Source organism: Netta rufina, assembly GCF_964035555.1.
Source record: "Netta rufina genome assembly, chromosome: 3".
NCBI classification, from domain to species: domain Eukaryota; kingdom Metazoa; phylum Chordata; class Aves; order Anseriformes; family Anatidae; genus Netta; species Netta rufina.
The window spans coordinates 62,768,227-62,781,113 of NC_140125.1; the positions used below are offsets into that span (position 1 = coordinate 62,768,227).

The 12,887-nt window shown below is 43.5% G+C and overlaps 1 protein-coding gene across 2 annotated transcripts in view; it reads left to right on the forward strand.

Moving 5' to 3' along the window:
- Positions 1-876: 876 nt before the first annotated feature.
- Positions 877-12,887, forward strand: part of ZNF292 (zinc finger protein 292) — a 57,511-nt gene continuing 45,500 nt past the window's right edge. For both annotated transcript variants that reach the window (XM_084285156.1, XM_084285157.1), the window contains exon 1: positions 877-1,046. In XM_084285156.1, the coding sequence (XP_084141282.1) occupies positions 888-1,046 (159 nt within the window). In that variant the 5' untranslated portion in view covers positions 877-887. The remainder of the gene's footprint in view (positions 1,047-12,887) is intronic.

A 12,887-nucleotide genomic window follows, 5' to 3' on the forward strand; every position in this document is an offset into this window, starting at 1 on the left:
CTCCAACCCTAATGACTCCAATGCTAATTGGTGACAGGATGAGGGGGAATGGGCTAAAGTTGCGCAAGGGGAGTTTTAGGTTGGATCTTAGGAAGAACTTCTTTACCGAAAGGGTTGTTAGACATTGGAATGGGCTGCCCAGGGAAGTGGTGGAGTCACCATCCCTGGAAGTCTTTAAAAGACGTTTAGATGTAGAGCTTAGGGATATGGTTTAGTGGGGACTGCTAGCGTTAGGTCAGAGGTTGGACTCGATGATCTTGGACGTCTCTTCCAACCTAGAAATTCTGTGATTCTGTGACTCTGATACATCCACACAAGCTTGGGGACCACGGATCCATCTTCCCCTCGCGTGACTGAACACCATGAGCACTTCTGGTGTCCTCAAGAGCCGAGGGTGTTCCCTGGGCTGTTGGGGCAGACACAGCACCCTCCCCACCCCCCGGGGGCTCCCCAGGGCGCACAAAATGGAAGGCACAGCCGGGTGGAGGAGGAGGAGGAGGAGGAGGAGGAGGAGGAGGAGGAGGAGGAGGAGGCGCCATTTGCCGCCAAAACCCGTCGGCGGCAGGGCGGGGCGCGGCGCCACGTGACCGCGCGCGGGGGCGGGCAGACGGGAGCGCGCTCCCTCCCCCCCCCTTCCCCTCCCCTCCCCTCCCCTCGCGGCACGTGACCCCTCCCCGGAACGTGGCATTGTGTAATCACGTGACGCGGCGCGGGGGGGGGGAGGAGGAGGAGGAGGAGGAGGAGGAGGAGGAAGGAGGGGGCCGGGAAGGCCGAGAGGGAGGAGGAGAGGAGGGAGGGGAGGGAGGGGGGGGAGGTGCAGCACGGGGCGGGGGGGGTGGGGGTGGGGGGGGGGGGGCGCTGCGTACGCGCCGGAGCGGGGCGCGAAGATGGCGGACGAGGAGGCCGAGGCGGCGGAGAGCGGGCGGCGGGGCCTGCCCGAGCTGCGGCGCCTGCGGGAGCGGCTGCTGGAGCTGGAGACCGGGCTGCGGGAGAGCGGCCAGCCCGCCGTGCAGGCGGCCAGCGAGTACTGCCAGCAGCTCTGCCAGGTCAGCGGGGCCCCCTCCTGCCCTCCCCTCACTGTGTGTGTGTGTGTGTGTCTGTGGGGGGGGGTGGTGGTGGCGGTTGGCCGGGGGCGGTTGGCTCCCAACGGTTCTTTTCTCCCCCCCCCCCCCCTTTTCTCATCCCCTCATCCCCCCGGGGGTTCCGGGCCGCCTCCCTGCCTCCCCCCGGCGGGCTGCGGGCCCCTTTGTTGCGCTCCGCCGCTCGGCTTTATCCCAGGGCCCTTTGTTCCCGGCCCCCCCTCCCCGCCTGCCTCCTCCTCCTCCTCCTCCTCCCCAGGCTGGGGTTTGGGGGTGAGGAGCCATGGGGAGCCCCCCCCCCTTGCTGCTTCCTCCTCCTCTTCCCCTTCCCTGTCTCGCCCCCCCACGGGTGAGGGGGCTGAATTGGAGCCCCCGGGGACAGCAGAAGGTTTATGGGGCTGCCTCTCGCCCTGTCAAGGGAGCCGGGTCCCGCCTGGGGGCTGAGGCTCAGCACCATTGTGTGGGTGCCTGGGCATGGCCAGGCCCCGGGCAGGGCCCTCGGCAGGTGCCTCTCCTGAACTGGTGACCCCGCCGAGCATCCCTGGCTGAGCAAACTTCATGGCGTTGCCTGCTGCTAGGGCAGGCTGCTCCCATTTGGTCATCTACGCGCTTAAACAGCATCCCCGTTTCTCTTATGTATCCTTCTTCATCCAGCATTGGGTATGGCACAACCTCTACAACAAATTCTTACGTATTTTACTCCTGAAGCACTGAAATTTGCAAAAACTGCTTCAGCTTCAATCTCAATTTTCACAACCAGCATATCCAATAACAGTGGTAACATCTATTTACGTGTTGCGGCCAACCCTTCGTGGACCATAGACAACTTTCCAAAAGGTGTAATGGCCAGGAGGCAATTCAAAGATCGGTTTTACTCCTGTCTCATTTGTGATTCTATATCTCCTCTTCTAAAGAGTTTATTCCTGGTGGTAGCCATTGTAGCATGCTCATTTGCATGTCTGTCACTTCTGGATTAAACTGGGCACTACTTTTTGGTAACCAGGGAGATTCACTACTAAATATTTTGAGCATGCACCGTTCTCATATTTCATGTCACATATACAGCAGTTGTGTTTTAGGTTCTCTTTCACCAAAATTTATCACGCTGCACTGGGGTAGGATGCCTGCATAGATGCACGGGAACGAGATGGGTTTAGGTTGGCTCAGATCGCTGTGTTTGTTCTCAGCCTGCTCAAGCTTTGTGACCACTTTCTTAAATTTGGACGTGCTGAGGTGGAAATCTGGCTTTCCTGCCTCTGGCCCGCTTCTGACTTTTGAATGAGCTGTTCGTGATCTGATGGGGTTGGGTAAGTGGGAATGAAGACACCGTTTGTGACTGCTACCAAGTAGATCAGCAGTGTCAAAAGCAAATTTATCGCTTAAATTATGCTTGCGTGTGCTTAAGGAGTGACATTGTAGTTACTTGATGTTAAAGTTGAGCAAAACCTAATTATTATGGTTATAATTTTAGTGGCCGCTAATAGAGGTCCATTGTAAGGCCTGAATTCGTTAATTCTTTCTGAAACTCGCACCTTTTCCGAACAAGTCTTCTGTACCAAAAAGTTACGTAGACATTGACTTAGATAAAAATCTATGCTATCTGGAGATGTGTTACCGTCACTTCTATACCAAGGTTAGTGGGAGGCTGTGTGTGTTTCTGCAGGCTGGAGACTGATGTGTAACACTGAGAGTGGAGACATGCCAGGCAGTATTGAAAGATGCTGCTTTTCACACTTCAGGCTGAGGTCTAAACAGATGCTCGATGTAACGAGTGGTAATGCTGTTGGGTGGGGGCTTTTCCTGCTGGTTCAACGGAGGTGTTTTTGGTTTCTTAATCTGTTCACCTGTGCTGGTAGTGCCAAAATACCTCTTCAGCTTCTTCGATGGTTTTAATGCTTCATTGGAGCTAACACAAAATTGCATTCGTGATCTAGGTAGTAGGCTTAGCTACTGAGCATGCACTACGTGACAGAGGCTATAGAAGATTCATGTAATGGTAAAAGCCATCTCGGAAGTCTGTGTTTTAAATAAGTTTAAGTGCACCTGCTGTGATTTCTAGGATAAAGTCTTTTAATGTGTATACGTACAAGAATAATAATTGGTCTGACCATATGTACAAAACCAAGCATCTCTTAACAGTCTGGAAGTGTTGTGCTGAAGAAGCATTTTAGTGTTTATCTCAGTGTGACTTCACGTACGTGTTTTGGGGTTGTTGTTTCTCTTTATTTTCAATACTTAGTTTCTAGGCATGAAGTAAGTACGCAGAACTACTTGGAAATCTCGTGTCCTTATTTGATTTTGCCAGGTGTTGACACTGGAGAAACCAGCAACCACATAGCTTGTAGCCATAAATTGATTTTTTTTATTAATAAAGTTGGTAGCATAATGTGTGAGAAATAAGCATATTTACATACTGGAGGAAGCTAAAGAATCTGCAGTAGAGCACTGAAAGAGACTTGGATTCAAAGGGAAATGAGGGATTTAACTATCCTACTCTCATTAAATGACGTGGGAGATGTGCAGCCAAATCCCTTATCTAGATTTTAGAAATCTGTTTAAACTATTCCAACTATTATAACCCAGCATTGTAGATTAGTTGTTGGAAGCACAGAAAAACAGGACCCTTACACTAGAAAACCTTGCGCCTTGATGGAAAATAATGCTATTCCAGAACATTTTTTTCTCTCGGAAGAATAAAGTTTACTTTGATGAATTTTATATGAAGCATTCCATTAGCTATAAATATTTGGGTTCTGTCCTTGCTGCTGACTGCACAGTGAAACGTTACAATTATTCTTAAATTTTAAGTGGATTATAGACTGTACCTTGATCTCGTACCATATCTGCATAATTGTTGTGTTCTCCCTTGTCAGGATGCGGTAGAGAGCATTATTTTTAATTGTTATCAAGCCAAATTCATTGTTACGGATATATGTAGAATGACTTTTTAATTGTGGTTCATGCTCTTGTGTTGCAATTTTGTAATTAGCAAATTCATGGCAAACAGTTATGTTGTCAACAAACAGTGTGTGCAGACGGGCAGACAAAACAAGCATCTTCAGCTGGAGCGACTAGAAATTGAGAGTGTGAATTTTGCAAGAGTTCAGAGTGGTCCAAGGAGGGATTTTTGTTGTCACCATGCCATAGCTGGTTAGATTCTTTCCAGGCTTTGCTCTTCAAGGGTATCTGTTGATTGTATTTAGTTACAGAAGAGCAAAATGACTTTTATCTGTTTTTCCCCTGAGAGCTAGGGGAACATGATGCCAGGGGGCATATTCAGTAAGGGCTGCGCTCCTTTCCACTGCTCGCTGACTGTGGTAATCTTTATTTTCTTAAATGCTAAATTGGTAACAAAATTTCTTTTCTAGCTAATTAGTTGTGAGGTCTTTGAGGGTGCCTCTGCTTACCCTGAGTATCCTTCTGTAGCTGGTGTGTTACATCTTTGATATTATCAGTCTTTCCTCTGTTACTAGTTTTGACTTCTCATCTATTTTCTGAATCTCCTACAGAGGATATTTTTTCTCCTGCTGTACTTTGTGGTACAAACTCTCCCGAACTAAGAGGTTGTCAGGTTTGTTGTACTGATGTGCAAGTTGTCAACAACTAGTGAGTTACGTTAAAACTCTGAAAATAATCTGGGCTGCTGTGCTGTCCTTCTTCAAGAACTCTACCTGTGCTTTTTTGCCTCATCTGTTGGTTATCTTGTCACTGTTTTCTGCCTGTTATGAGAAAACTACCTTGATACCTTCAGGTCCTACCCCACTTCTCCTCCTCTCCGCTCATGTCTTAACGTGCTAGGTTAGGTCTTGATAATGTTGGGAAATACTAATCTGATAATAATTAGCGAAAACTTTATTACTTTATTGCGTACTGATTACAGGTAATCACCAGTGATTTGTCTGTACTGGAAGTTACTCTGACTTTCTTCTTGCGCCTGAATTGTTGTTTGGTTTTTATAGCTCAGGCTCTTCACAATGTTATGATGCTGTCATGTTCTTCACTGTTGTCATCTTCCTCGCTTTTAGTATCTACATTCTCAGCTTTCCCTTCAGACTCAAAATGACTGAAATAATCTTCAGTTCTGTCCATAGAAGTTGGAAATAAAGCCTTTCTTAAATCCTTCGACTACAACTTTTGGATTTATCCAAACCCAGACTGTCTTAATCTAATGACAAAAGAGCGTTTCAGAAGGCGTCTTTATTTTTCTTGTTGGAGTTAGAGTACGATCCCTTGCAAGGAGTCATTGTGTGTATGAAGACCTCAGCAGCCTTTGAAAGACTTGTTTGCTGTTTCATCGAGCACCTGTGTGATGTCCTTCCTCCTGATGAGACCATATGATCAGTATTCACTGGCAGTGAAAAACACCATCAGCAAAATTTCAGGTGCTCTTCTAGTACAAGACGTTTCCTATGTTTCTTAATAGCACGCCCGGTTGCTTACTCCAGACAACATTCACCAAACTCTTCGTTAAATGCAGCATCCTGCCTTGATTTTGCTTAGCTCAACAGCTAATCGTGATCTTTGGATGATACTGTCACTTTCTGCTGGAGTAAAGTGACTTTTTGGTGAAATCAGGTGATGGATGCTGGCAAGGTAAAGTTCTTCACTTGTAAGCAGAATCTGTGAAGACACATTATTATGCATTAACCATCGGTGGCCTAGAGTATTTTCAGTGGAATGGTTTGTGCTCTTGCTATTTCTTGAGCTTTCAGTTTAATGATTTCCTGCGTAATCAGGTCTCTGTATCTTCTTTTGAGTATGCACAAATTCTACAGCATTCTTCCATTTTTCATGTGAAAAGTATTTTCTTTAGAGTCCAGTGAGTGATTTCTGCACCGAGCTAACCCTTAAAGGCTTCTGTTTTGATGTCTCCATCTCTGCGCTTTTGCTTCTACCACGCTGTTTCTTCCTGATCTCACAGTAGATTTTCTTTACATACAGTACCACTGTGGGCGTAAGATTCACATCGTGACTTCTAATATTTCTGTTTTACAATAGTCCCTGTGACCTCTAGGTCATCTGCTGTTCAGGAGACACAGCTTCCAGAAATCGCAGTGAATCCTCTAACCGGCAGCATATCACACACGTTCCCAAGGGTGCAAAGAAAAGCACCTGTAAGCACTGCAAAACCTTGTTCAGACTTTGAGCTGCTTCAGGCACATTTCTGTTCTTTCATCACTATCGGACCTGCCACGTTAAGTCACATACTACCTTACTGACCTGAAAAAAAGACACCCCCTGGTTTTTATGTTAAACTGTAAGAGTCAAGGGAATTGTCATCTTTCCAGATAAACGTGGTATGGGTGCTTATCTGGGCATAATGTGTCTGTGCTTAGGAAAAGCACCCTCACAGTTCAGGGTAAGTCTAACCAATGACCTTGATTGTTCTTAGTTTTTGTCCTCAGTAATGGCAGAGCTACTTAGCACTGTGCCAGATAGGAGCTGATTTTCACTAGAACTTCTGAGTTCTGTCCAATAAGGTGTTTTTTTTTTAATTAATAAGAACTTTGTGTATCAAAGTAAGTGGATGTGATTGAAATAGTTAATTTTTCCTACCTGTGAATCTCTTTGAAAATCAGAATCACGTTGATGTGCTTTCCTACTCATGCTAAACCTTCTGCTATGCTGTCAGTCCTTTATTTTGTCTTGATGATAATTTCAGTCAAATATGTTTGAGTGTGAAGTTCTGGGATGTGATACGCATTGACTTCTTGGGATAGCGAACACATTCAGGTGGTGCATTCAGTTCAATGTGTATTTCACTCATGTCTTAACTTATTTGTGCTATAGCTCAAGTCTGATCACCTTTATAAAATGTAGTTTTCTGTAGTTTGTTTGAATTATTACCCAGTTACTTATTAGCTTACTTGGACAACTAGAACTTGAGCAATTAGTTTTAGGTGTGTGTGTGTTTTATAAACTGCATATGAAAAGAGCCGAATCTTTAATAGCAGCCTTCTAATAGTGTTGTTGGGCAGGTGGCAGGGACTCTACCTCAAAACTGCCACTAAAACGAGTTTAAGATCTACTGCAATAGGAATTGTATTTTCATTATTGTTCCTTTTACTTGCTGTCAGTGTAAAAATGAATAACAATTTATTCAAAACCAGGAATAAAATTTTCTTCTTTACTTAAAACTCTTCAAATAAAGGTAGAAGTTAAGTCAAAACGGTCACGATAATTCCGTGTTTCAATTTGGAAAACTTCCCTTTTGAACTGGCTGGGTTTGGCAGTGCGCTCCCAACACAGAACGTGCATCTGGAAGAGATCTCGGTCACATAGACCGTGATTCAAAAGCAGGATTAGTTTTTGGTGTAAATACTATAAATGCTTGTTTAACCTTTTCTCGGAAAATTCTGGTAAGAAAGATTCCCCAAACCCTATAGATCGTACGTTTTGGTTCAGTTATGCTTGTCTGTAAAGGTTTTGTTTCCCTTGCTTCCAAATTTAATCTCTAATCTCTTGGGGGAATTTAAGACTATTATGATTTATCCCCTCCCTAATAGACATGGAAAGTAGCATATTCCTTTCCTGATGGAAGCACCATTTATGTTCTCAAAGCTATTCCTCAGTCCTTCTCCAATCATCGCAGTTCTGAACAAGCAATTTAGTAAGACGGTGACTATCCATGTAAGGCTGCCTCATAGTTACCCTGATGCAGATTTTTTGCTGGATTAAAGTTACGTGATGTTTTTACTGGAGTTAAGAAAATCCTTCCTATCAGCAAACTGCCATTTCTTGAAGAGGAAATACTTTCAACCAAAAATGAATACTTGCTGGGTATGAAGTGTAGATTAGCTAATTTTGCTCCATAGCATCTTTGACACTGATCCTACAAAGATGGGGAGATTTTTTTAAAAAAAAAAAAAAAAAAAAAAAAAGGGGGGGGGGATCTTGCTTTACCTAACCCTTCAGCTATTTAAAAATAAAAATCTGAAGACCTTACTGTAGACTTCAATTTAATCGTAGTAGGTGGCGGCGTTTGCATCTGTACTACTATAATTAAACATACAAGGTACTTGTGTACCGGCGAATGTATTTCTGCCATTAGTTTTTTTCCTCACAAATCCAGACTTTTTTACCCCACTTTTGAAGCAATATCAATAATGTTGCTTTGTAAAAGGGCAATTATCTAAGCTTTACTGTTTAGCCTTCACTGCTTAAAAAAACACAAAATAATGAATGTTTAATATCTTTATTGTGCAGGACTGTATAAGGAGTGTATTTTTGATAATATTCATGTTCAGTAAGGTATCTCATCAAAACACCCATGTCGTGTTTCTTGTAAGGAAGGCATCTATCTCTTTGTTCAGGACATTTTCTGAAACTTTTTATTATTTCGTTAGAGAATGAACAGCTCGTGACTGTAAAACTTCAGGGAAGACAGCAAAAAAAAAAAGCTCTTTAGGAGAATCTTTTACTTCCACTGCGACTGAGAAACAAGGAGTTTCATGTGGCCTTTTCCACTTGCTTTGCTATTTAAATGATATATATCTGTGTGTGGATATTCACTCGAGACTTTATACATACAGGGTCTATATAGCAGGTGATTCTCTGTAAGACTTTGTTGGATTAGGGATCAAACTGGTACCACGAGTAGGAGGCAGCAAGATGTTGTTTCTGAAGTCTTACACAAGACACAAATGCTATTGGAAATTTGTGTATGTACAGAGCATATCGTCAGGAAATAGTGCTCCAGGCATTGATTTTATATCTTTATTATCCTAGTCCTGTTTATAAAGGTCTCTGTGAAAATCCTTGAGCAGTTACAGTACAGGGTGTTACAATGCTTCAGTTTTTGTGAGGGAAGCTGGCGTGACGTTCTTGTGTCATCAGCAGCTCTTAAATAGAGATGTATAATGACTTGGAAAGTTAATAGGTAAAAATGTGGGTTAGAACAGCCTTGTAAAATAGTATGCCCTGTTTATTAAGTCTGTGTCTTTGTACATGTTAAGAACTTAATGTGTTTTAAGAAGCATGCAGGTGTTTCTCTGAGGCGTGGAATGCTTTTTTTCTATTCTATTTGCCTTTCCAAATATGCATTAAAGACAACTCTGTGGTATTGCTTCTGGGATCTTTCATCTCTACGGATGAACTGCACTGCTTTCATTTGGGAAGAGTTAATCTAATAATACCTAGTACTCGGCAGAACAAAGGCATTCACAAAGAAAGGCATATGTGACATCAAAAAGATGATGGGACTTTATACAATTATTCCATGACAATAAGTCTCATCCAGTAGGAAATAGGACTAAACCTGCAAAAACACTGTGGCTGTAAATTTTGCAGGTTTATTCCAATCAATCTTTTTTCTCTATCTTCTCTTCTATAGCGGTTATGTAGTCTTGTAGTATGTTATATTTCTGGCTTGATGATGCCCTGTCTGGAGCTATTTATTCTGGGGAGCAGGTAAATCACGTTGGATATTTATGCGTCCAATGCACTGAATATCACTTCCGTGAATCAGTGAAGTACGTTCAGTGACCAGGCATTAAATCAAATTATGAATAAGGAGTTCCTCCTTCCTGTGATCGCTGCTTGCCTCAGGAATTTGTGATAGTAAGCTGTTTTGTAACAGAACGAACACAAGGAAGAGGACAAGCAGAGAAAATATTTAGAAACTCAGAAGAGAAAATCTGAACTTGTTTCTTTTATCATTGGGGGACAATAGTTACAAAGGGAATAGCTGGGATAAAAATCCATATGAGTACATAATAGTGAAGATGTATGTTTTTTTTTCATCTCCATGTCCTGCAGCCCTGGAACTTACTTACTGATCTAGTTGAAACTGGTGTGGCAATTAAATCCTGCTTCTGGATACCCAGGTGGACTTTACAAATCCTACTGGTGTGATGGCAGGAGCTCCTGGTTCTGCTATGGGCTGTTTGTTAATGGGATAGAGTGTAAACTTGGCTCCTCTCCTTCCTCACACGTGGACGTAGTGGCTGTACCTTGGCACTGCTGTAAGGACACGCTTGGTTATTGGACTCCCTGTGAATCAGGCAGACGTTGCCTTGTTCTTGCACAGGAAATTTGGATCAAATGGAAGCATCCTCTGGGATGCCAGTTTGACCGTACTGAACAGGCAAGCTAAAATGACAAGTAACCTTTCTGTGGAGGAGGAGATCATCAATTAGGTTCTCATCAGAATTAAAAAAGGTCTTCAGTAGTGCTAGAGGAAGTTGCATACGGCTGATAGACGGCTAATGCAAGTATGTTAAGCAGATGAACTACAGAAATATTTGTAACATCTCATTTTACTTGACCCACCAGAACAGGTTCAAGTCATCTATATTCCAGGAAATGCACATCTTTTCAGATTAGTAATAGTTATTTTTGGCTGTCTTCCTATTTTTAATCTGCCCATATGCCAGTCTGATAATTAAAAGAATAGGTAAATTGCATTTCCTGGCAGTGGATAAAAGTTTACTGTAATGAACATCCCACCACATTCCTGAAATGCCTGTTTAATAGCCAACTGCTGAATGTTGTTTTTAACTAAACACACCAAAACATGAAGGTTGGGAGGACAACATTAATCTGAGGCCTGGATGAAAACTCGAGTAGAGAGAAATGTAGCCTGGCACTATTGTAACTTCTCCCCTTATGTAAGGACGCAAGAGAGAAATCGTAACCGCTGACAAGATCAGAAAGAGCATATTGAATGCAAAATGCTAAAAGATTAAAGGCAAGCCTAAGGAAGGATAATTTCTGCTTTCTGCTACTGTGTGTGACAAAGGATGAGACTTAATGAAGTCATTTCCTGATATTTTAAGTAATTACCTTTTTTTTTTTTTTGAAGCAGTTTATGGATTTAAGCAGAGACTGGCCATTCATTTTGTAGGTAATTCTACTTCTGTTTCTAAAACTAGCTGGGTTTCAAATCATAATCAAAATAGTGACTAAAAATCAATGGGAAGAAAGGCACCTTTTATTTTGCCTCTCTCAATTTAATAATTAGCAGTCTGAGCTCATGAAGTATGTGCAGCGTGCCCTGATGAAAAACATACAGCGTGCTTGCTCCTTTGACGTATATCTGGGGAGAAAAGCATCTCTCTATCAATTAACAGCAAGTTCCGTGTTTGCTAATTAACTTTCCAGAGAGAGTCGTCTCCGTTCCTCGCTGTCTTTATTTGTGATATTTTCTTGGTGATGGTAGGCGGCCTAATTATGGCTCTGAGAGTTGTGGCAGCCTTGAGCCCCTCAAGCCTTTCTTCTGTTTCTGCCTCTGTGGCAGCTGAGGTGCTTCTGTCAGCCCCTGCTCCAGTGCAGACTCTGCCTTAGAAATGTAAATATGTCTTCGGGTGGCGTTCTTGTATCTGTCCTGGTTTAGCATCAGTGATTTGGGGGCAGTGGTAATTTGCTGTGAAGTTGCATGCATTGGAAAATGCAGCTGGATAATCTTTTCCTTTGTCACGGCAATTACTTTACCTGCACAGTGAAGTAGAAATAGGTGGTAAGAGGCCTGGTTAACTACAAGTGCTTGTGCACTGGAGACTTGGGGCACTCGTCTCCTTACAAACGGACTTGTAAGAAGAATTTAAAATTAAATTAATCACAGTGTGAGTTTCTTTGTCAATCATCATTGCATGGATTCTTCCTGCAATTAGTCCTAAGTCTCCTTCACGTAGATGTGCAACAGAGAGATGTGAGCTATAATCATGTAGTTGTAGAGAACCACCAAGATCATTAAATAACATGATGGGAACGAATGTAGGGAAAGGAGGAGGGAGTTCAAATAATGATTGTACTCCTGCATCTTCGGGAGTAATGAAAGCTGTTCAGTTAGTACATGATCATGGTAACTATGAGATTTGTAAAAGACTTCCATGAAGAAGACCTAAATAGATCTGTGAGTATGTTTTTAGGGGAAAAAAATAATAATAATAAAAAATAAAAAAATAAAAGTAGCTCATTACAATTATCATTATCGTCCAGACAACACCAAGCCGTGTGGTGTGGCCAACACGCAGCAGGGAAGGGCTGCCATCCTGAGGGACCTGGACAGGCCTGAGAGGTGGGCCTGTGCGAACCTCATGAGGTTCAACAAGGCCCAGTGCAAGGTCCTGCACCTGGGCCAGGGCAATCCCAAGGACAAATACAGGCTGGGCAGGGAATGGATTGAGAACAGCCCTGAGTTGCAGGACCTGGGGGCGTTGGTTGATGAGAAGCTCTCCATGAGCTGTCAGTGTGCACTTGCAGCCCAGAAAGCCAACGGCATAATGGGCTGCATCAAAAGAAGTGTGGCCAGCAGGGCGAGGGAGGGCTGTGAGGGATCAAGGGGCTGAAACACCTCTCCTTTGAGGACAGGCTGAGGGAGTTGGGCTTGTTCAGCCTGGAGAAGAGAAGGCTCCAGGGTGACCTCATTGCAGCTTTTCAATATTTAAAGGGGGCTTATAAAAAAGATGGAGAGCAACTTTTTGCTCAGTCAGATAATGACAGGACAAGAGGATATGGTTTTAAACTAAAAGAGGGAAGATTTAGATTAGAGGTTAGGAGGAAATTCTTCATTCAGAGGGTGGTGAGGCCCTGGCACAGGCTGCCCAGAGGAGCTGTGGATGCCCCATCCCTGGAGGTGCTCAAGGCCAGGCTGGATGGGGCTTTGGGCAACCTGGGCTGGTGGGAGGTGTCCCTGCCCATGGCAGGGGGTGGGACTGGGTGGGCTTTAAGGGTCCCTTCCAACCCCATGGTGATTCTGTGATTATTGACTTTTTATCTTCTTCCTCAATTTCCATGTTTTTTAATTTTCATAGGATGATATTCAAGAAACTTATTTTGTAAAATAAACTACTGTATATAGTGGATGTA